The sequence below is a fragment of the Cynocephalus volans genome, chromosome 10, assembly GCF_027409185.1.
Source record: "Cynocephalus volans isolate mCynVol1 chromosome 10, mCynVol1.pri, whole genome shotgun sequence".
Lineage (NCBI taxonomy): Eukaryota > Metazoa > Chordata > Mammalia > Dermoptera > Cynocephalidae > Cynocephalus > Cynocephalus volans.
The window spans coordinates 2,217,089-2,239,746 of NC_084469.1; the positions used below are offsets into that span (position 1 = coordinate 2,217,089).

The 22,658-nt window shown below is 48.0% G+C and overlaps 1 protein-coding gene across 1 annotated transcript; it reads left to right on the forward strand.

The window, feature by feature from the left end:
* Positions 1 to 741: 741 nt before the first annotated feature.
* RAB5C (RAB5C, member RAS oncogene family) lies at positions 742 to 22,069 on the forward strand. The gene is made up of 6 exons (XM_063111407.1): positions 742 to 841; positions 17,322 to 17,576; positions 19,081 to 19,232; positions 19,499 to 19,621; positions 20,669 to 20,762; positions 21,287 to 22,069. Exons 2-6 carry the CDS (start codon positions 17,411 to 17,413, stop codon positions 21,400 to 21,402), a joined length of 651 nt encoding a protein of 216 aa, XP_062967477.1. The 5' UTR covers positions 742 to 841; positions 17,322 to 17,410; the 3' UTR covers positions 21,403 to 22,069.
* The last annotated feature ends 589 nt before the right edge of the window (positions 22,070 to 22,658 follow it).

The following is a 22,658-nucleotide window of genomic DNA, read 5'->3' on the forward strand; positions in this document are numbered from 1 at the left end:
GGCCGAGGCAGAGATTGTCTGGCTCTGTATTTAGCATCAGAGAGAAGAGCTGGTTCTGGTTGGGAGTGGGGAGGCGGAGGCGGAGGCAGAGGCAGAGGTGGTCCTAGCGTGTTGGGGGGCCCGAGCCAAAATAGGAGGGCTTCTGGCTGGGCGGTGGCAAAAGCTCTCCCTTTGATCTCACCCAGTATCCTCCAGAGAATCCTTCCTTCAGCGCTTCCATCGCCTTCCCCATCACAAAATGTCCCGAACAATTGGGCTGCCAGAGCTGACTTGGCCGGAGAGTGAGGACAGGGGATTCTCTCGGTTAGCGAGTGCACAGGACCCGTCCACACGACTTCATGTGCATACTCATTCACACCACGTTTTTCCTTTCCCAGTTCTGCACACATAGCCCGCTTCCCTCTTCCAACGCTCCGCCAACCGCCTTTCCTCTGGGCGTCTGGAACTCCCGGTGACGCGGTTGGCAGGCCCGGCCTTAAGAAGTTCCCGGCCGGGCTCCGCCTCGCCGGCAGCCGGCTCCACCCTAAGTCCTAGTCCCAGGCAGCGACGGGCTCCTCCCCCGCTGCGAACTACAAGTCCCGCCGTCCCTCGCGCTCGCCCTCCTGCCTCTCCCTTGCCCCTCCACCGGCTTCGCTTGTGGGTCGACCAAGAGTGCTTCCCATTGGTCTCTCCGCCCTGTCAGTCACCTGGGAGTATAGAGGGGCGGGGCAGGGGTAGATATCCGGATCCGGAGCGGCTGAAAGGCGGAAGTGGAGGCCGGAGCCTGGGACACCGCCGGGGGGAGAGGAGTGGAACCAGTCTGAGCCCCGGCCCCAAGTAACGCCGCCGCCCCGGAACCGCCGTGAGTGTGCCTGTCGCGGGACTGTGTCTCGTCCGCATTGAAGCCTCTCTGGGGCAGCCCTTCCTCCCGCCCAACCCCAGATTAGGGGGGTACTGGCCCCTCCCCCGACCCGTAGACCCCTCTTAAGGGGCTCCCCAGGCGTTTGGCGAAAGGGGGAGCCCTTCTTTCTTTCGTTTTCCTGCCGTTCGTGAGCCTTGGGGAAATCCCTATGGCTCTCCTCTGGCCTGTCCAGTCCATTTGTGGGAGAGAGGGACCCTAGGTTCTTCTCTTCCTGCTCCCAGAATTGAAGGATCTTTGCCAGGTGTGAAGGAACCTGTCCCCCTTCTCTTTTAGAGGTCGCGGGGAGTGTTGTCTGTCGCCGTTTTCCTTTCCTCCATCCTACCAAACAGTTGTTCCCTTCAGCCCTAGAGGAATTATATTCGATTTCCTTTGGGTGGGGGATCTGGGTGAGACCCGTCCACAAGTACAGAAGTGTGTTTGCGTTCCCACAACTGCTTACTTCCTCTCTTTCCTCAAGCCAGAGAGCCTTTCGGGACCTCAGCAGAGTTTGAAGTCTGGGTCATTTATTAGCAATGAGCTGTCTTCTTGTCTTGCCCCCTCTGCCCTCAGCCTTGTTCTCTAGTTACGTAGCTGAGTGTATTGCTCTTCCTGCCTCTGAAGAATTTAGCTGAGGTTTGCTCAATCCTAGCTACAGATCACAGATCAGGGTGGATCTGCCCATTCATTATCTTCTCCCTTCCTCCTCCCCCCTTGCTCCAGGCTCAGCCCTGTCCTCCCAGAGCACGTGAGTGGTTTCCGAGCTGTCTCAGAGGGACTGCTCCTCCTGGGACTGCTGTCTGTTGGTCTGTAGGGAGGAGAATAAGACCAAAAATGAGGAGGCTAGAATTGAAGGGCTATCTCTTTTCCACCCCCAAACACACACACATAGAGTACCCTGAGCAACAGGTCCATGGTACACCAGGGTCTCTCCAGTCCATTCTAGGCCTGGACTTATTACACAGGAATAAATCAAGATCATAATGGCAGCTCTGGATTCTTAAGGTGCTAATATTTGTAGCCCAAGGAATTCCCGTACATGCCAGAAAGTGCTTCTTCCCCCAACAGTATTGACATATGATGTTTGTCTGTTGCTTTGGTCTTAAGTGTGTGCAATGGCTGCTGTCTCAGACCATGCTAGAAGGTTCTTTGTTAAATGGCCAAAGTACAGGCCAGTGACTGTACCTTAATGAGGAGCAGCCTGACGCTGAGGCCATGACTGACCCTTGCTATCTACAGTGAAGGAAAGGAGGGTAAGCCATGCAATCCTTGGGAATTTCTGCAGCCTCCTTTATCACCCTTGGGTGCTACTTACGAGTGCTAAAGTTTTTTTTTGCTTTTAGATCTTTTTGACTACTTCTAGACAATTGCTAGCGTCTGATTCCTACAGTCTTTTGTGCTAGATCTGGAATACACTTATTTCACTTTTTACTGGACAACAACAACAGAAAACTTCCTTATTAGGGTCAATAGTTGGATCACAAGCTCTATATCGGTATGGGCTCATTGGAGACTTCTTCAGCCAACCTTGTTTTTCTGACCTGGTCAGCTGGTGCCTCTGAGGGGCAGGGCCAGAGAGGCCTGACTGCTCATCTGCCATTGGTCACTGACCAGACTTACTCTTCAGGAGTGGACTGTGGTTTGTGGAGCTCTTCAGGAGTCCTGGAAGAAGGCTGACCAGCCTTCTGAAGGGACCTTCTTTCCTTGTCTGGACATGCTCTCCCAGCTCTGACACTGAAACAGGCTTCAGAAGGAGCTCTGCCTTTCGGAGAGATAAGGAAGGCACCAGTTCTCTGGGTGGTTATGCAGCTGTTTCGGACATCCAGAAATTATAGAGTCCAAGCAGAGGTGGACACAGCTTGGCAGAAAGAGGGAGGGCTCTGGGGGGGGATAGAAACCTCTCCTCTCTGATGCTGTTCCTGTCCTCTTGCCTCTCACAATTAGTTGGCCTTTTTCTGCCTTTGTACTATAGGGAGTTGGTAATAACTAATTTTAATAAACTTCTTTTTTTTTCTAGCGGCCAGCCGGTAAGGTGATCCAAACCCTTGATCTTGGTGTTATCAGCCCAATGCTCTAAACAGATGAGTTATCTTGCCAGCCCTATAAATCATTTTAAAGTTGGAAAGTTCTTTTCCCACATGTGCCTCCTGAGACATGGTGGGATTTGTATCCCCACTTTAGAGGTGATGCTGGAGGAGCTTAAGTAGCTTGCCTACAATAACATAGTTAGAAAGTGGTGGAGCCACGGCTTGAGATTTGAAGTCAGATGTGACCTCATCTTTCCTAATAGTGGCCTCTCCTGAAGTCTGGTCTGTTAAATGAATGAACATTCAGGGTGAGCAAGCAGTGGTACAAGCACAGACACTCGACCCTTTAGCTTTCCTCCTCACTGGCACTCCTCCTCTGCTTCCATTTTTCTTCCCTTACCTCTATCCTGACCTCCTGTCCTCTTTCTTGACCCCCTTCTCTTCTGCCTTGGGGGACTATGACAGTTAGTAGTCCTAAGTCAGTACTCTTCAGGATCCAAGAGAATGCTGACATCTGTCTGCCATTAATTTTTTGGGAACTTGAAAGTCATGATGGCTAGAAAATGAAAGTAAAAGTGAGTGGATTCAAGGGTCCCCTTGGGCAGGGTTAAGGTGGCCTGTGATTTGTCCTCTGATTCCCCTTTGGTGGTGCCTCCTGCTTGCAGGTGGAAGTAATGTGGCTCTCCACCAGAAGTTCCTGTCACTAGAATTTACATGGAAACAGAACAAGGTTATAAATTTCAATTCAGCCCCACCAAGCAAGTACTTCTTACAATCTTTTTCTTCTGACCATTGCCTAGTAAACACAGAGGCGTTGTGGTGGGGTGGACGGTACTAAAGCTTTGGAGTCAGCCAGACCTGGGTTCTTTCCCACTTACCAGTTGTATGACCGTGGGCTTGTTACTTGACCTCACTGAGCCTCTGTTTCTTCCAGTAAAGTGGAGATACTAATATCTTGCAGAATTAGAAACAAAGGGTAAAGAAGATAGTCTAGTGCCTGGCACAGAATAGTAATAGCCTTTGGTGGGGTTTTGAAGGTATATCATAATTCATCTCTAGGATTCTGATTGAACATTTGTATCAAATGTCTGCTGTGATGCCTGGTACTTTGCTTGATAGTTTCACATATTGTCTCATTTCATAGATATTGAACAGAATTGATGTGGGTTGTATTCCCATTTTACAGGAGACAATGCTAAGGCTGTGACTGTGCTTTTCTCACTGGCTTCTCAGACTCCACTGGGGTGATGTACTACAGATACTCGGAGCCACAGACTAAATGAGGGTCTTCATGTCTTCTAGGCACTTCAGTTTTATTCAGTTGTAAGCATTTTCCTGGATCTATTATAGATTAGAATGCAAAGTTTGCTTGAATTTAAGCTAAAACAGGAAACTTGAAGATAATATTTTGGTTGTAGCAAGCTGCTTTGGGTTCGATTTCCAGATTCTTGGGGTTTTGCATTTCCTCTCACCTGATGTGGGTCGGGCACTTTTGTTGGGTTGTTTGACAGGCACTGCTTCAGATAGGATTTATAAACTGGGACGTCCCAAAATCCAGGTAATAGAGCTTTCAAGAACCTCCATGAGGAGAATTGGAATATTTTTTAAAGGAGTCCTCTGCATTAATAGCCTGGTGTTATAAGAGATTAGTTTTCAAATTAGCATACAGCCCCATCCCCTGTGTACAGGAACAATAATACAAATAAAAGCTAAACTTCTTTAGTTTTACTTACCATGTGGCAGGCACTCTCCTGAGCCCTTAGGATGTATTGACTCATTTAATCCTCACAGCAACCTCAGGAGGTAAATTTGATTCCCATGTTGTAGTGGGGAACTACGTAGTAAGTGGCAGAGCAGGGGTTAGGATCGAAAGTCTGTGCTCATGTCACTGTGCAATTCAGCCTCTCCTGTTCCCACCTCTGGGTGAAATGTATACTGTTCACTTTGCTTACAAGGCTCTTCCTTGCCTCACCTACCTGGAAGCTGTGTCTCCTACTTTTCTCTCAATGTGCACTTTGAATGTCACTTCCTCTGAAGCCTTCCCTTGCCCCAAGTAGGCTGAGGGCTTTTCTCCTGAGAGTGCTTTCTTCTCACTGCTGTCTCATTGCTCCTTGTCAATGTTCTCTGCTGTATGAGCCCCTAAGGGGCACAGATCGCATTCTGTTTTATCCCTATGTGTCCAGTACCTAACACGGTACTCAGCATAGTAGGCCCCTGCTGAAGTTGTCAAAGTAAGGGACAGACGTTCAAACTTGCCTTGAAGCAAATGCCTACCTGTTACCTTTAACACACACTTCTAAGCTTACATAGCTTGGATGTGGTGAACCTGGGATCCAGACTTACATCCATCCGATTCTAAAGCTTGAGCTATATCTTTGGTCCATCCTTCAGAAAGTTGCTCGTAGACAAGTAGGAGAGCAAACAGGTAAATAGAATGAGTGTGCGGTGTAAATGCTGGGGGTGGTGGTGGGGGTTACAAACTAAATTCCCAGAGGGTAAAGCTCTCCAAATCTCCATGTCCAGTGAAGGGTGTAATAGGAAGAGGCAGGCATGGCCCTGTTGACCAACTCCTACAGTGTGTGTGTCTGGTAGCAGGACAAAACAAACTACTTCTGCAGTTGTGTGTGGTGAGGTAGCGTTGTGCCCAGGCCAGTGCTTAGCAAGAATCCGTGGAAGCGAATTTTACTCTGGTCCATTCTGCATGTCTGCCCAAGGCTTATTCTTTAGTGAGGGTAGCCTTAGAAAATGGTGGCAGCTGCTGTTTAGACCTTGTGAGAGGTGAGAGTGTCCTGCCCCTGTGTTTTCCACGGTGTGGCCTTTAAACTCCCCTGCTCCCGGGCCTGTGGTATTTGGGTGTTATCCTCTGCTCACCTCGAGACTTGATCTGGTTCCCATCAACCTCCTTCCCACACACCCCTCAGCCCAGCTCCTCAGAAAGTTAACTTATCTTCAAGAACGTGAAGTTATGGTAACTGGAGTCGTTGGGTCTCATTCTGTCACAAGAGAAGCCACTGCTTTTTTTTTTTTAATAAACTTTTAGAATAGTTTTAGAAAAATTATAAAGGTAGTACAGAGTTTTCTCACACACATCCACCCCCACACCTAGTTTCCTCTATTATTAACATCTTATATTAGTATTTTACATTAAAGTCTATACTTTATTCAGATTTTCTTTGGCTTTACCAGATGTCCTTTTTCTGTTCCAGGATCCTGTCCAGGGTCCCACATTACATTTAGTTGTCATGTCTTCTTAGGCTCCTCTTGCCTGTGACAGTTTCTTATACTTTCCTTGTTTTTAATGACCTTGACAGTTTTGAGGAATACTGATCAGGTGTTTTATTGAGTGTCCCTCAATTGGGATTTGTCTAATGTTTTTCTCATGATTATACGGGAGTTATCAGTTTTGGGGAGGAAGACCACAGAGGTAAAGTGCCATTTCAAGGGTACATACAGTCAACATGACTTATGAAAGTCAATGTCAACCTTGATCACTTGGCTTAGGTGATGTGTACCAGGCTTCCTGCCTGTAAAGTTATCCTCCCCCCACATCCCACCCCTTTTCATGCTGTACTCTTTGGAAGGAAGTATGTGTAGCCAACAAGATTAAAATCTACACGAGAGATTTGTCTGTTCTCCCTGTTTATTTATTTACTCAATTATTTATATCAGTGTGGGCTCATGGATTTATTTTACAGGTTGGTTTGTGATCCAATACCACTAAATTTTATTGCTCAGGTTGTTCCAACATTGGTCATTGGTTGCTCTTTCAGCTCCCTTTGACCTACCCCAGTCATTGTGAGGTTTTCCTTTTTTTGTTTTTTGAGCACTTCCTCACTTTCTGGCACTACAAGATGCTCAGGTTCACTTTGTATATTTCCTGCCCCAGTCCTAGAATCAGCTGTCTTTCCAAGAGCACTGCCTTTTTAGCAAACGTTTTCTCTCAGGTATGTTGATATGAAGTTGCGTGGATGGGTTCAAGTTGTTTGTTCTCTTGGTAGTTAGTCATAGTTACTGAAGACTCTGGAGTTGGGTAAGGTGGAGCTGTACCTGGGAAAAGTACCCTGTGAGAATCAGCTCCAGTTCTGGAAGTTGATCCTAGGAACATACTGTTTCTCCTCTATTCACCCATTCATACTTTTCATGCCCCTGCCTGACGCTGTGACTGATCCAGAAAATGGCTGGATTTGGTATTTACTTCAAAGTTTGCAATCCAGTTAGCAAGAAGAGGTATAATGTACATAATCATTCTCTATTTCAGGTGTAAGTTCTCCAGCCAAACCTTTCTGGACTCTGGATCTTAAAAGAAATTCCACATGGTCTAGGCCATTCAAAAGTGGACCTCCCATTTGGGAGAGCTTGTGCAGGGTTGATAGCTCTAGGCAGGCTTAATGCAGGCTGTCACTTTGAGCTGTGATCCTGAACCACTGAATAGCTGAAATCCTTCTGTTGTATTGTCATGTGTCTGAAGATGTGTAACTTGAGCCCTGATGGAAACACTAACTTGGGACCTTAACAGGAGTTGGTTTACAAGCCTCTTGCCTTCTATTCATAGCTCCATGTGTGTCCCCTTCAGGTGGCTCTGTCGGAAGTGTCCCAGGTATGGAGGAGATTGTGGGTGGCCTCCCTAACCCCGGCTGCTCTCCTAGTCATCAAACTGTTCTCTGAGCTGCTCAGAAGGCTGTGGTGATTAATGACGCCAATTTCCAAACCTCTAGCATTTTCAGCCTGGTTTTTAAAAGGAACTCTGGTTTCTTTGTCAGCTGCCCTATTCCTGTCCCCTCCCCCTCTCTGCAACTGAACTACTTCTTCCCTTTCCTGAAAGAAGCTTTGAGATGGAAGGAAGGGCATTAGGGGTTCAAGATGCTTTGCGTTGTGGGCCTTTTTTTTTTTTTAATTTAAAGGGATTATGGTTTGCCTGGTTGGGGGCATCAACTCAATGCTGATTTATTGGGGGGGGGTCCCCCCTCCATTCTTGTGCCTCTGGGAGCCAGTCTCCAGAGAATACAAGGTTGAGGTTAGTGATAGGACATCAGGCGTCTTCTAGGAGACTGCTGAAAGACATCCTATTCTGCATTCTCTCCGGATGGGGGCGTTGAAGAATGGGGTCCAGGGAAGCTGGAGGTTTTTTAATTTTTTTAATTTTTAATTTTTTAATTTTTTAATTTTTAATTTTTTTAAAAAGATGACCAGTAAGGGGACCTTAACCCTTGACTTGGTGTTGTCAGCACCACGCTCTCCCAAGTGAGCGAACCGGCCATCCCTATATAGGGATCCAAACCCGTGGCCTTGGTGTTATCAGCACCGCACTCTCCCAAGTGAGCCACGGGCCGGCCCAAAGCTGGAGGTTTTAAGAAAATGTATGGGTGGTGTCTGAGCATATGGATTGAGGAATCTAGTTCCTTCACAGGGACTTCTAGGAATTGGTTTACAAACCTCTTGTCTTCTATTTACAGCTCCGTGTGTGTCCCCTACAGGTGTCTCTGTCAGGCAGGGAAGCCCCTACCCCATGAATATTTACTGAGCGCTTCTATGAGCCAGGCCCTTTGCTAAGGGTCTTACCCTTTTTACATGTAAGGAAATGGGTTCAATGACACAACACAAGGCCACCTTGGTAAGTGGCAGCTCCAGGACTTGAACTGAAGTTTGTCTGACTTGTGCTCTTAACCACTATGTAGTAGGGATCTACGGAGTCCTATCTGGAGAAGTGAAGCAGCTCCTTGGTTGGGCTTTGGCTCTGCTAGGGATCTGAGCTGTCTGGCAGGTGGATGTGTATTTAAGCCCTCAGCTTCCCCCGTTCATTTGCCGAGCCTAACCAGGCTGTACCTATGTTGCATGCTCAGTTCATCATATTTATGAGCACCTGCTCTGTGTCAGGCTTGATGCTATGTGCCATAGAACAAAGGAAACCCATGGTCTAACTCTTGGTTACTCTTGCTTTCTCACTCCCAACCCTCAATCCCCCAAGTTCTCTACCCTCTTGCCACCTACAATAGCCTTATGAAAATTTGGGACCATGGAGGTAGAGGTGTAATTCGTTCATTCAAACTTGTTCAAACCCACTCATTGCCTGATATCTTCAGCTGGCACCATTCTACAGTTTGTTCAGCAAAAAGTTAAAAAGAAAAAATCTATCTAAAATATTGTTTTTTGATGCCTAGGCTTCTGAGAGCAACCACCGTCCTTCAGATCCCCCAATGAGAACTTTGATCTTGTTCTTGTTAGCGGGGCAGCCTCTGACCACAGTGTGTGGTGTCGGAGCAGGAAGAATTTGATTTGCTGGTAGCTGGTACCTTACTCTATTTTCTCAGGCTCACCTCTCAAACACAACCTCTGCTCTCTGTTTAGATGCTGAGGGCAAAACAAAGAGGGCAGTGATTTAAACTGGCTTGCTTTTGTTTTTTGTGAAGACAGGAAGGGTTTGTGGGAGGTGTCCGTTGTTGTGAGTAGCTGGATGAACAGGTGCTGCTGCTGATCTTGACTTTTTTTTTTTTTTGTGACCGGTAAGGGGATCGCAACCCTTGGCTTGGTGTCGTCTGCACCGTGCTCAGCCAGTGAGTGCACCGGCCATCCCTATATGGGATCCGAACCTGCAGCAGGAGCACCGCTGCGCTCCCAGCCCTGCACCCTCCCGAGTGCGCCACGGGGTCGGCCCTATCCTGACTTTCAGTAGAGGTTCTTGGAGTCTCTCTGGGCCTTGGGCAGCAACAGAGATGGCAGCTGTCCTGATTGGTGCTCCTGGCCCTTGCAGAGCCCCTCCAGAGACAGAGGGGAGGATGGGCCCTGCTTTGATGAAATTCTAGTTAGATATGGCCTGAGTAAACAGTAACTGCATGAGCAAAACAAATACAGAGTAGTTGTGAGGATTGTGGATCAACAGGAATCCCATATCCCCCCCACCTGGCTCTCCTGTGACTTGTGCTGCATCCAGGACAGTAGCAGGTAAAGGTTGGGGCTAAGGAAAAAAACTTTGCCTTGGCCAGCTCTCTTCTTATCATCCCACCTGGCACTGCAGGTAAAGAGCTGGGTGGTGGGGTGTAAGCTGAGTTTGGAGGCCAGATCCTCTCGGGCAGAATAGTCTCTCAGGAATGTCAGTGTTAGGGCCTAGGCCCCCTGGAGGCCTTCATGTCTACCCAGTCACCCACACCCCTGGCTTCTCTGTTGGCCAGCAGGGCCAACGACTGCTAATCCTAGAGCTGCCCATGGATCCCGGGGCCCTTCTGTGGACAGTACAGGCAGACCACACTGACCAGGCTGTGTCAGCAGATACGTGGAGCCATCCTCCATCCCCTAGCAGTCTTCTTCCCTGTAGGCACAGGAAGAGAGGGAGCAGGGACTGGAAGTTTCTATCCTTGGCCTGAAAGTTAGCGCTGACTCTGCTTCTGTCTGGGCCTCTCCAGGGAAACCATCTGTTGTTGAGAGCTGAGAAAGCATCTCAGGGATCAGGAAAGGATTTCGTGGTATTCTTGCTGAGGCAGGGCCCTGGGAAGTTGGGGGTCTGTCCCTCAAGGGTGGCTTCCACCTAACTCAGCATGATATCTGTTCCAAGTGACACAACAGGCCTCCCCACTCAAGGAAAAGGGCTGCAGGAGCAAGCTGTGCTCTGTTCTGGCTGACTCCTAGCAAAGCTCCAGGTTCAGCCCAGAAAGTATGGTGAAAGACCAGTTGGTAATGTGTCCAGGGTTTAAGCCTCTTGGTGCCCCTGCACACTGGCCCCTTTTGCAGGCATTGGTGGAGTTGGGGGCCTCAGCTGGGACTCTCGTGGACTCCATCAGGGCCTTGCTATGGTGTGCAAGTCTAGGTGTTCAGCCCCAGAGGATTATCATTGAAAGGGGAATGAAATGAAGCCAAGCCCAGTTGAGAGTCCTCCCCAGACCGGAACCTGGACTATTAAGCCTCCTCTGTTACATTCTCCATGTGAGACACAGGCCCTGTCTGTGGCAACTCCATAGTCCTGGTCACACGGGAGGACGCCACTGTCTGATTCTATCCCCCACCCCAAACTCTTTTTTTCCTCTGCAGACAGTCCCTGGACTGGTTGAGGAGTCCAGGGCATGACACCATTGTAACCTCTTTCTCCCCATTGAAAAGATGTAAACATCAGCTTCTCTTTTTATTACCATGAATCTTTAAACAACTTTAAAATTCTTTAGCCTACAGTTAAGTCCAAACACTAAATATATCCCTAATATATATGCAGCAATCATATTTTTATGTGGAATCTCATTGTCTTGTCCCTCATTTGTGTTTAACATTTGGGTATCTTGTTCTCTTTTGGTCTTCTTCTAATTCAGGCATCATGTTTTTTAATTGTTTTTAATATTTTTCTGAATTTTTCATACTAAACAGGAGATGGGAAATATTTTATATACAGGGGAGCTAGATTGGTTTCATATGATTTCTAAGCTTTAATTTTTTATTATTATATGCAAACTTCTATACCAGTAGCATTTTTTACCTTTTTATTGACATGTAACTTACATATAATAAAGTTTACAAATCTTAAGTATACAGCTGGATGGATTTTTACATTTCTCTGTGTGTATATATGTATCCATGTATTTACCTCCCAAATCAAATACAGAACTTTTCCATCCAGCAGTACATTTTTTTAGTTTGATAGAAACTCATTTTTCTCTAGCTAAAAATCATATTTTATTAAAGCATGCATAGTGGGTTGCAGCCCCGTTATTCTTAGTAGATGTAATAACATTGGTAATATTCTTGGGTTTTTCTTTCTCTCTCTGGTAGGGAACCCTTGCTTGAGTAAAGACATGAGTCTCAGTTGTGTGACCCTGGACAGGTCACCTATCTCACCTTCATTTACTTCTCTGTAATTGGCAAGAACAGGATTAGATCTTTAAGGCCCTTTTAAGCTCTGACAACCAATGAGTCAAAGCTGGCTGGCTAGCCTGTAGTATCATAAACCTGCCACTTGTTGGAACCTTACCTTCAACCTAATTCTGTGCTTTACACTCTATGATTGTTTCATTTAGCCTTTACAACAACCCTGTGCAATTAGTATTTTTTGTTCATTTGTTTTGCTTTGTTTTGTTTTGTTTTTGTTTTTTTTTCATTGGCTGGCCGGTACAGGGATTGAACCCTGGACCTTGGTGTCATCAGCACCACACTCTAATCAGCTGAGCTAACCGGCCAGCCCCAATTAGTATTAAATAATATCATTTTATGGATAAGGAACTGAACCTGATAGTAATCATGTGTGTGACTTGGCCGAGGTCACACAGCTGATGAATGGTAGAGCCAGGCTTTAACCAAACCTGGTTTAGCATCCCAAGTCCTAAGCTGCTAGTCATGCCGGGGAACATGTGTGGGTACCTCATGTGGCTCGTATTGCTTCAGATTCTTCTTTCCCCTGGGTCAGCAACCAGCTAGAAGCCTGAGTAGTCCTGCTGTGAGTTTGTGTGCCGGAAGAGCTGTGTTCTTGAGTCTACAGGTAAATCATCTCCCCAGCTAATCTGAGTCTGGAGCATTTGCAGAACCTTGGCTCCATTTGGCTTTCTTTTAATGTCTTCCACTTAGCCTTTGAACCTAATTACCTCTCCTCCTGTGTCCCGTGTTTCATTCTCTTTAAGCTAACAACTCACTTCTGCTGTCGCCTTCTGCTGCCTGGCTTGTGGTGTTCAACATTCAGGAATGCTTTTCTGGAGTAAAGTGTAGCTGAATTCACTGGCTAGACCCACCTCCAGGAGCCCTGGGCGGGTCCACTTGGTTCTTAGGCCACCCTGGCTAACCTTGGCTAACCTCGAGTGAGTGAGTCTCCACCCACCCTCTGGTCAACAGTTTGATTGGTTTCCCTAATCAGCCCACTATCCAGGCTGTGTGGGGACTCTCAGCTAGAGGAAGTCTCTAAAGCAAACAGGAAGCACAAGAGACACCCATCAGCTGGAATTGCTCACCCTTTACCAGAACAGACAAAAAGTATGAAGTGAGTGACTTCATGGATTAGAGAAGAGAAAGGTGAAAATGGAGGGCAGGTGGAGGGGCGACATTCCAGCAGCATCAGTATCCTGGAGAAGCTTCAGTTGTTGAGCGAGGCAAGACACACACCCTCCACTCTGGTCCCCCTGTATTGTCCCCGGCACTGATCTGGTGTGCCTTTCTGTCTCTTGGATTCCTCCCTCCTTCCTGTATCACTTGTAACTCTGTGCTTAAATTGGGTGCTTACAGTCACTTGGGGAATTTACTTTAAAGCCATTGATTTCTGGACTTCACCTATATAAATTCTAATTCAGTTGGTCAGGATTATTTTCTTTTTTGGCAGCTGGCCAGTAGATCAGGTTTATTTTCAAAATGCCCTGGATGATTCTGATTTTAAAAAGTTTGAGACCCAGTGACCTGTAGTGTCCAGAGTAAGGAAGAGCAATGTCCTACTTTTTCTTTCTCTTTCTCTCCCATCCTTGACCCCAGTACTGCCTTTGGATGTGGCCAGAGTATTTTGGAGTTTGGATCTTTCTACCTTATCACATGCATGGTGGGAAAAAGCACACTGGCTGGGGTGCCCCACTTGCATTCTTGCATTTTGTCCCCTTTCCTGTGGAAGACATGAAGTTGGGACTGGTGCCTGTTCTTGATGGCCTCTGAAGAAACCAGGGTTCTGATGTGGAACGTAGGGAAGTGGGTCATAGCAAGGAGAGTCTTTTGCTATGGGTCCGAAGCTCAAACATTGCCATTACACCTGCAAAAACAATCTTTGGCCCATTCTGTATCTTATAGGAAATTTTGACTATAACTTTAGCTCTTAAGGAGAATTTGATTTTTGTCTCAAAGAAGACTTTTTTACTATGCCATTTTTGGTTATAACCCCATCACCTGACTCCATACCAGTGGATAATTTTTGCCACTGGTTTGGGAGGAAAGATTCCTAGTGAGATTTTCATCCCCAGGAGGTAGGACAGCTTAGTACGTGAGTTCACCTTTTCTTCTTGACAGGGCTATGTCTTTGGTTTCCCAATCTTGGGAGGGGTGGGCATAAACTTCCTGGGATCCTGGGTCTGGCCTTCACCTGTCTTAGGCACCCCCTTATCTCCGTGCACTTTTCATGGCAAAATTGGCTTCCTCAGTGCTACTGTCTGGGAAGGTTGGACACCCTTACTCATGTGATCACTAAGCAGGGCCAGGAAAACCACGAGGCAACAGATGATAAAAAGTGCTGTGTGTGCCTGCTCAGGTGTCTGGAAGGCAGGACGAGTGACTGGGCAGAACATATCACCAGCCAGTTTATGCCAGGTCAAGCCTGTCTCAGTTCATTGGGGAGGTTGGGGTCTATTTACCAATAGTCTTAGAGAAGGAATTATAAATAATCATGTCAATACTATTACCTACTGTTTATTGATCACTTGGCAGACACTGTCATTAACCCTGGTGTGCCCCATATTAGAGATGAGAACACTGAGGCTTAGCTCAGGTGGCTTCTACAAGGTGACCTAGAAGTGGTAGGAGACAGTAATACCCTGTGGTGCTTGAAGCAAGTGCCTGTGCTCATTCCTGCTGTGCCAGCTGCTCTAGCCCTGGCTGTGCTTCAGTGGCACCTACAGGTACTGGGCCCCACTCCAAACCTTCACAGGAATCTCCAGGGGCTGGCTGCACAGATGACTTTGATGTACAGACAAGGTTGAAAGCCACTGCGTAAGACTTGTTTGCCTCCCCTTCTGGCTTGTTAAAAAACCCCATTCTATCTGGGCAGATTTGGAAATCCACCAGTTGGGTAGGGACAAGACTTAGATATAGGTGCTGGTTACTCCCCAGCCTAGTAGCCCTCAGTCCCAGCTGATTTGGTGTTTTGGAATCGGGGCTTGGTTTTCTGTTCCCCTCCCCCACTCATTCATACCTCCTCTACAGCCCCAGCCACACTCTGCTGCCCAGCTAAGATTATATGTCATGTGGATTCATGGTAATAACCAACTTGTAACTCCATTGTGGTTTCCCCTCTGTCTCTGTCACCCTGCCTTACCCTGGGCGGCTCCTCCCACTGTTGGGAGTACTTTAGGGACTACAAGATCACTGCGTCTGGTGCTGGAGCCAGTCCCAGACCATGCTAGCAAAGCTGCTGCCATAGAAAGAGTCTTTCTCACACAGCAACCCCAATCAAACACAGAGGGTGGGTGTTGCCTCCGTTGTTCTTGCACAGCAGGGGTTGACATGATAAGGAACGAGCAGGAGTGTGCAGGCAGCCCAAGTTTGTGCACAGACTGTCACCATGTGCTGGGCAGCCTTGAGCAGGGCATTTAATACCTGAGTGTCAAGTTATTTATCTGAAAAATGGGAGGTTGTTTTAAAGCTTAAAGAAGATAATGGTTGTGCAATCGCTCAATAAATGTTAGCTGTTTTTAAAAATTACTTGGTTTGGTAGGCACTCTGAGTTCTTAGTATACTCATAGGCATTGAGAGGAAGGCATCTCGAAGAAGCAGAAAGCACAGCCCTTGCCTCATCATTGACTGGGGTAAAATGAGAAAACATCTTAAACTATGAACTTTTTTTTTTTTTTTTTTGGTGGCTGGCCAAATACAGAATTTGAACTCTTGACTTTGGTGTTATCAACACTGCAATCTAACCAAATATGCCAGCCGTATGAAATATTTCTACGGCATTTCTGATTACTAATTGAGGCCCCCCCACACACACCATACTTCCTTCCTTGCACTTTTGGGGAAGAGGTGGCCCCCATTTGAAATCTCTTTTCCTTTGGTGCTGTCTAGAAAGGAAACTGTTTTTCCTGGTTAGTGAATCATTCTTCCTGGAGCTCACTTTTTAAACAAGCTGTGGGGAGAACTTGATGTGGAAATGATTTGAGGTTGAACAAAGCAAGCCCTTTGCTGTCAGCTTCTTGCATGAGCATAGACCATTTGCTTCCCACAGACATCCCCCATTCTTTTATACCCCAGTCCCTTGACTCCAAGGGCATGCACGCCCCTTGCTCAGGGGCAGGTCAGGGCTCTCCCTGACCTTTTCTTTTTTTTTTAAATGACCAGTAAGGGGATCTTAATCCTTGACTTGGTGTTGTCAGCACCACGCTCACCCAGTGAGTTAACCGGCCATCCCTATATGGGATCCGAACCTTTGGCCTTGGTATTATCAGCACCACACTCTCCCGAGTGAGCCACGGGCCGGCCCACTCCCTGACTTTTTCTAAAGACCCCTCCTATACAGACTTCTTTTCTGAAGACCTCTCATACAGACTCCATTATGCAAAGGGCAGTCTAATAAAAACCTTTTCTTTCTATCAGAGGTTCAAACATTGAACAGAGCAGAGCACTTAGCACTTAATACCCACTCCCAATACTTGTTTGTAAACATTCTGTATATGCTCTGATATCATTTGGTGTAAGTCTTTAGAGGCTTCTGGAGATAGGCTCCTCATCCTCCTTTGCAGTTCTAAAACTTACCAAAAAAAAGTTTGTACCTTGGAAGCTATCACTAACCAAGTGACTAAGATGTCTGGGCTGGAACACCAGCTTCTGGGGATACAGGTCTTGGTGTCCCATGTTTGCCTCTGCCCTCCCACACTTCCCCCTTATTCTTTCTCAGAGTCACCCCCTGCCTCTGCCAGTAGAGAATGGAGCTGAGGTCTCTATTTAAAAGGGAAAGTTGGCAGCTGTTCTTACTGCCAGCTGAGCTCTGGCTTTGGTGTGTGTTTGTTTTTATGTGTGTTTTGTTTTTTAATGTGTGAGAGACTGTTGGCCCATCAAAAATGAGAGAATTGGGGAAAGAGGCTCAGGATGAGAGAGTGAAACATTGCTTTGATGCCGGTTGCAGAGGTACACAATCTAGCCTTAGACTGAGAAAGTCGGTCAGTCCTTCTGGAGGTGGCAGGAGAAAATGGCTATTTTGATAACAGCTTGCACTGGCCAGGCCTTGTCTCTGAGTGCCCACAAGGTTGGCCAAGCACTTTATTTGAGGAGCTTTCCACCAGGACTCTCTGTGCCCTTGCCTGCCCCAACACCCACTCTGGCTCTGCATAGAGGCAGACTGTGGTCCTAGCTACCAGCCTGCAAGTTCATTGTTTGTTAACCTAAATCCTAGTGTCTTCCTGGGCTCTTTTTTTTTTTGGTAGCCCAAAGAGCCTATTGACTTAACTGTTACCAGGCTGGTGTACATCCATTCCTCTCTCTGTGTGTCTTTATTTGTAGGTGAATGTATTTGGGGTCCGGAAACCAATGTGTTACTGAGAACCATGAGCCTAAAGTTGGGAGACCACCCTCCTCTTTGCTGCTCAGATGGTCATAGAGCAAACAGATAGCTCTTCTCCTAACTGCTGGGGGTGGAGGGTGGGGAGTTGAGGGGAGGGGAGGCAGTCAGCCAGGTCATCAGGGAGAGCAGAGGGAAAGACCTGTGACTTAAGAAGGGCTCACCCTGTGACAGTCTCTGAACTCACCCAATACTCCTTGTTTCTTCCTTGCAGTTGGAGGCCCCCCTCCCCACTAAGTGCCTCTTTACGTAGCACTGGCCCCCGCCCCCACGCTCACTGGGACCACTACAGCGGGACGGGCCATGGCGGGTCGGGGAGGCGCAGCACGACCCAACGGACCAGCCGCTGGGAACAAGATCTGTCAATTTAAACTGGTCCTGCTGGGGGAGTCTGCGGTGGGCAAATCCAGCCTCGTCCTCCGCTTTGTCAAGGGACAATTCCATGAGTACCAGGAGAGCACAATTGGAGGTGAGTGGGCACAAGAGAGCCAGGGAGGCCAAGGAATGCCTTGGCCTTGAGGGGAGGGGGAGCTACCTTCCCATAGAGATTAAATGGATTTGAGGCAACAGCACCTCTTCTTCATCTGGGCTCTGGAATCGAATCCAAAGCTGGGCTTCATGCCAGAGTCCCAACAAGCATTGCTAGTAAGGATTAGCTGGTAGTTGAAAACTGGCTTCCTGTCCTTGTCCTGCCTCTTTAATATTTGCATGGCCTTGGCTGAGACCCTTCCACTGAGCTGGCCTTAGGAAGGGAGAGGCTGGCTCTGGATCTGAGGGTTCTTCTTGCTATAATGGGCAGTCCATGTGCCCTGGCCTTTCCCACTTTGCGGAATGGAGAATGGCTTGGTGGGTCACAGCAGGGCAATAGGCTGGTGTGTCTGAAGCTAACCTTTACCCTTTCTGGAGTTCAGTGCCTGTCACTGGTTCCCCCGTGGTCAGCATTTAGGTTGTGAATAAGGGTCTGTGCCTCAGTAGCCAGTACAGACTTTGAGAGGCCAGGGCCAGCCTTGGCCTTGAATCATCCTTTCTCTACCCTCTTGGTAGGCAGGAGGTTTCCAGGCAACTGGGAACAGAATGGGCTGTGTCAGCTGTCTTCCTGCTGCCTGCTCAGCATTCGGTCAGGTGCTGGAGAGGGGAAGTGAGGCAGTGAGGTGGGGGGAGGGCAGACAAGGAAAGAGGCGTTCTACATGGAGCTGTCCAGGATCCTCTGACGGGCCTCGGGTGAAGGGGATGCCCACTTGTCTGTCCAGATCTGGACTCCTCCTTTGAAGCATATGCACAAGTGTCCTGTGTTCCTGTCTGAGAGAGGGTCACTATGTTCCCTGAAGGTCCAGCCACAAAGTAGCCACACAGGAATGGGTGTGGGCCAGAGTTGGGGGTGGTGGCTAGCCAGAGTGCCTGGAGGTGGCAGAGGCGGTTGAGAAGCCAGCCACCCAGCCTCAGCCTGGCATGGAACAGTGTGTACTTCCCCAGTGAAGCTAAGCAAGCAGGAGTGTCCTCAGAAAACTGAAGGTCAGCAACACCCCTGTGCTGGAATAAACTCAGGGACTAGAGAGGTATCTGGTTGGTCTGTTCTCTAGGAGGGGTGGGAGGAGGAGGAAGAGGAGGAGTGGGCAGCTCACCCTTCTGTGCTTGGAGTCAGATTTCCCTCGGGGAGCTTTCCTTCTCCTTCCCCTTGCTCCATTCCTATCCAGAGAGTGGTCCTGAGATAGTTCACAGGCAAGCAGGCTTCCCTTCTGCCCTGGCCTGGGGTGGGTCTGTAAAGCCTGTGCAGTCCCCATTCCACAGACACATACACAAAAATGCAAACTACACCTGCCTTACTCAGGCCACCTTTGGCTACCAGGTTGGGGGCTTCTCTGTGTCCATCTTAGAGGAAGGCTTCTAAGTGCCAGAGCCTGGAAGCAACAGTAGAAATGTGGGGGTGACTTCTAACTCGTTCTTGCCTGGTGACACTACCTTCTGCCTTACAGCGGCCTTCCTCACACAGACTGTCTGCTTGGATGACACAACAGTCAAGTTTGAGATCTGGGACACAGCTGGACAGGAGCGGTATCACAGCCTGGCCCCCATGTACTATCGGGGGGCCCAGGCTGCCATCGTGGTCTATGACATCACCAACACAGTAAAGATTTTTCCTTCCTTCTCTCCCTGCTCTTCATCTTCTCAAAGCCCCAGGAATCAGGTTATAAAAGCCCCGACTTTAGGCCTCTCGACTCTGTTCCTGAGTAGGGTGTGGGCAGATTTCCTGTTGTTTGGGGGCATCATGCCAGAATCTTTAGGTGGTGACATCTTAGATACTTTGGCTGTACCAGCTCAGGCTTCTCTAGTGAGTGGCCTTCGGCAGAATGCCTCCTCTGTACCTTTGACATTCTGGCCCTGTCTCCTCAGGATACATTTGCACGGGCCAAGAACTGGGTGAAGGAGTTACAGAGGCAGGCCAGTCCCAACATCGTCATTGCACTCGCGGGAAACAAGGCTGACCTGGCCAGCAAGAGAGCTGTGGAATTCCAGGTGAGCGGATGGACAGGACTTGGGGGAAGGAGTAAGCAGCCACTTGGCCTCCCCAGGTTGCTCCTGGGCTTTAGGAAGAACCTCACTAGGAAGCAGCTGGGGAGCCTACATCTACTGTCCTCTCATGACTCAAGCTTGGGCTTAAAAGGGATTGTCATCTGCCTATCCCTTGTTTTTGCCCTGTGGTGGTGGTGGTGGTGTGTGTGTGTGTGTGTGAATATCTGAGGCTGCTCCTTATTTTCTCTTATAAACTGACTTTTTAATTAAGCTTATTGAAAAAGAAATATATTCTTAATGTAATACATGCACATAGTAAAATTTAAACAGTACGAGAAGGTATATAGAATGAAATTTAAGTCTCTAATCCTAGAAACTCAGCCTTTCTTCCCCGAATTTTCTCACAGTTTCTTATCTTTCCAGAAGTATGCATGTGTATATGAATCCTTTTCTTTACATAGATCGGTGTACTATACATACTGTATGTTACGATTTTTTTCTTTTCTTTTTTTAAAAAATTTTTATTTTGTTTTGTTTTGGCGGCTGGCCAGGGCATGGAGCTAACCCTGGACCTTGCTGTTACCAGCACCACACTCTAACCAACTGAGCTAACTGGCCAGCCTATTACAATTTATTTCTTACCAGTCCCTAATTGATGGACTTTTGGGTTGTTTGTAAAAGACTGGAAACAGTGCTGCAGTCAACATCCACACACATTTGTGCTTTTGTTCAAATGTGCAAGTGTATTTGTAGCATAAGTTTCTGGAAGTATTTCCTAGCCTAGTGATTTTGAAGAGCAAGAAGGCAGAGTGGACATAGAGAACCTTGAGTCAGATATCTGCTGATGTTCGTGAGCCCAGAGGGATAGGAGTGTAGTGTAGATGTCTCAGGGGAACCCAGAGCAGGGGAGCCTTAGGCCTGAAAACCCTGCATTTGTCTAGCCAGTCTCCATTGTGTATAAGGCACTGTGAACAGGGACGATTTTCTCCTGGGCCATGGCCCCTGCCAACATTTCCCTCCCACCCTCTTTCTCATCTTCATCTGAATCAGGAAGCACAAGCCTATGCAGATGACAACAGTTTGCTGTTCATGGAGACATCAGCAAAGACTGCAATGAACGTGAATGAGATTTTCATGGCAATAGGTAAGTTGCCTCTCCTCCCCTCCCCTCGCCTTCCCTCCCCACCACTGCAGGGTATGTTGCTTGTCTGCTGTTCTACAGTGGGTCAGTGGGGTCCCTTCCCCAACAGATCTTTCACCAGCTGATAAAATCGTTTTCTTCTTCATCTGACTCCCCGATGTAGGTAGTTCACCCCAGAAGATCCTAAAACCTGGGCCAAAGTCTCAGCATTTCACTCCCTGACCCCTTTGTCTTGCGACCCACTTCAGAGCCTGCCATCACCATTCCCCACCCACTTCTTAGGTTTTTTTAAGCTCATTTGGCCCTGGAGTCACCTGGCCTGGATTCGAATGCTGGCCCTACCACTTATTAGTTCTGTGGTCTTAGGCCAGTTATTTAACCTCTCTTTGCTCAGTTTCCTGAGACACTCAGAATGCATCTGGTGCATTATCACTGATTGAGTGGTAAAGGCCAGATTCTACTCCAGTGGAATTGGGAGTGTTGGGGTACCCCCACAAATGCATTTTCCCCCCTTCTCTTCCAAACAGCTAAGAAGCTTCCCAAGAATGAGCCCCAGAATGCAGCTGGTGCTCCAGGCCGGAACCGAGGTGTGGACCTCCAGGAGAACAACCCAGCCAGCCGGAGCCAGTGCTGCAGCAACTGAGCCCCCCCTTGCCTGCCCACTGTCCTCACCTCCTCTGCCTGAATGACCCGACTGGAATCCACTCTAACCAATCGCACTTAACGACTCGGGCCACCACTGGGGCGGGGCAGGGGGAGGGGTCTACCATGATTTCTCCATATAATTTTGATCATAGGCTGGAGTGAGTTATTCCACCTGCACCTTTCTGTACAAATACTAATTCAATTTTAAGTCTTAAGTCACTTTTTTAATATATATGATCTGCTGTTCCCACTTCCTCCCCTTTCTTCTGCTCTCCCACTCTTCCTTTGTTGGTAGTAGCCACATGCTCCTGTTTGCTCCACCCTTGTTTATGGGGATGGCAGGCTGGGGCTGTTACCCTTCCCCTCCCTCTTGCTGAGTAGCAGACTCAGCAAGAGCACCCACACCCTTACCGTGTTTGCAGTGGTCTTGGTTAGGGGTGGTGGGGCAGGCCTTGGAGCGAGGGAAGGGAGAGGCAGCTCTTCCCTCAGCTGGCTGCTGTCAGGCTGCAGCCCCTACCCCACCCCTGACTCTCAGTGGAGAGGAACCACTCATTACCACAGCATTATTGTGACAGCCACAAACCCATTGCCCACCGCCCCTCCACCCTCGATCACCCTGACCTCTGGCTCTGAGCCCTGTTCTGACCAAATCACGATGATGAGTATTTGGGGGTGGGTGGGTAAGGGGGGGACTGGGAGGGGATGGAACCAACTTTTTCTGTATTTTGTATTGTATGTTTTCTTCAACATGTAACCAATCAATATCTTGTCAATATAGTCAGCCGATCGTTCGACCTCACACTTGTCTTCCTTGTCTTTCTCTGGTAGAGTTTATCAGACCATGTCCTCTCTAGTTTACTTGAATTTTAAACGAACCACTGAATCTTGTTAGACAAAGCCCTCGCCTCCTAATATGAGGGGTGCTGGTGGTCGTGGTAACCAAGAGAAAGAGCTGTTACTGTGGCAGCTCTAATGGAATGGGGCTGGCATAAGACTGACCTGGGGCTCACCAAGCTAAAAGTTGAGGGTCCTGCATTTGCCTCTTCCCCACCTACCAGATTACACTGCACCCCAGTATGTTTAGTTTATATTTGAAGATCGCTGGTCTCTGAAACACCAGAAATGACTTCTGGAGTTTTCTGCTTAGTCTCTACTGGGCCTGTGAGGGACTGGATGCTCTTACCCTCCCCTGAAGAGGAAGGAACACTGACAACCTGTGGGACGTTGGACTGGTCTTGAGACCAAGGCTGCAGA

Coding starts and splice junctions, on each gene's coding strand:
- RAB5C (XM_063111407.1), top strand. CDS start 17,411: ATGGCGGGTCGGGGAGGCGCAGCACGACCCAACGGACCAGCCGCTGGG. Junction 17,577..19,080: donor CCAGGAGAGCACAATTGGAG/GTGAGTGGGCAC, acceptor TCTGCCTTACAG/CGGCCTTCCTCACACAGACT. Junction 19,622..20,668: donor AGAGAGCTGTGGAATTCCAG/GTGAGCGGATGG, acceptor CATCTGAATCAG/GAAGCACAAGCCTATGCAGA.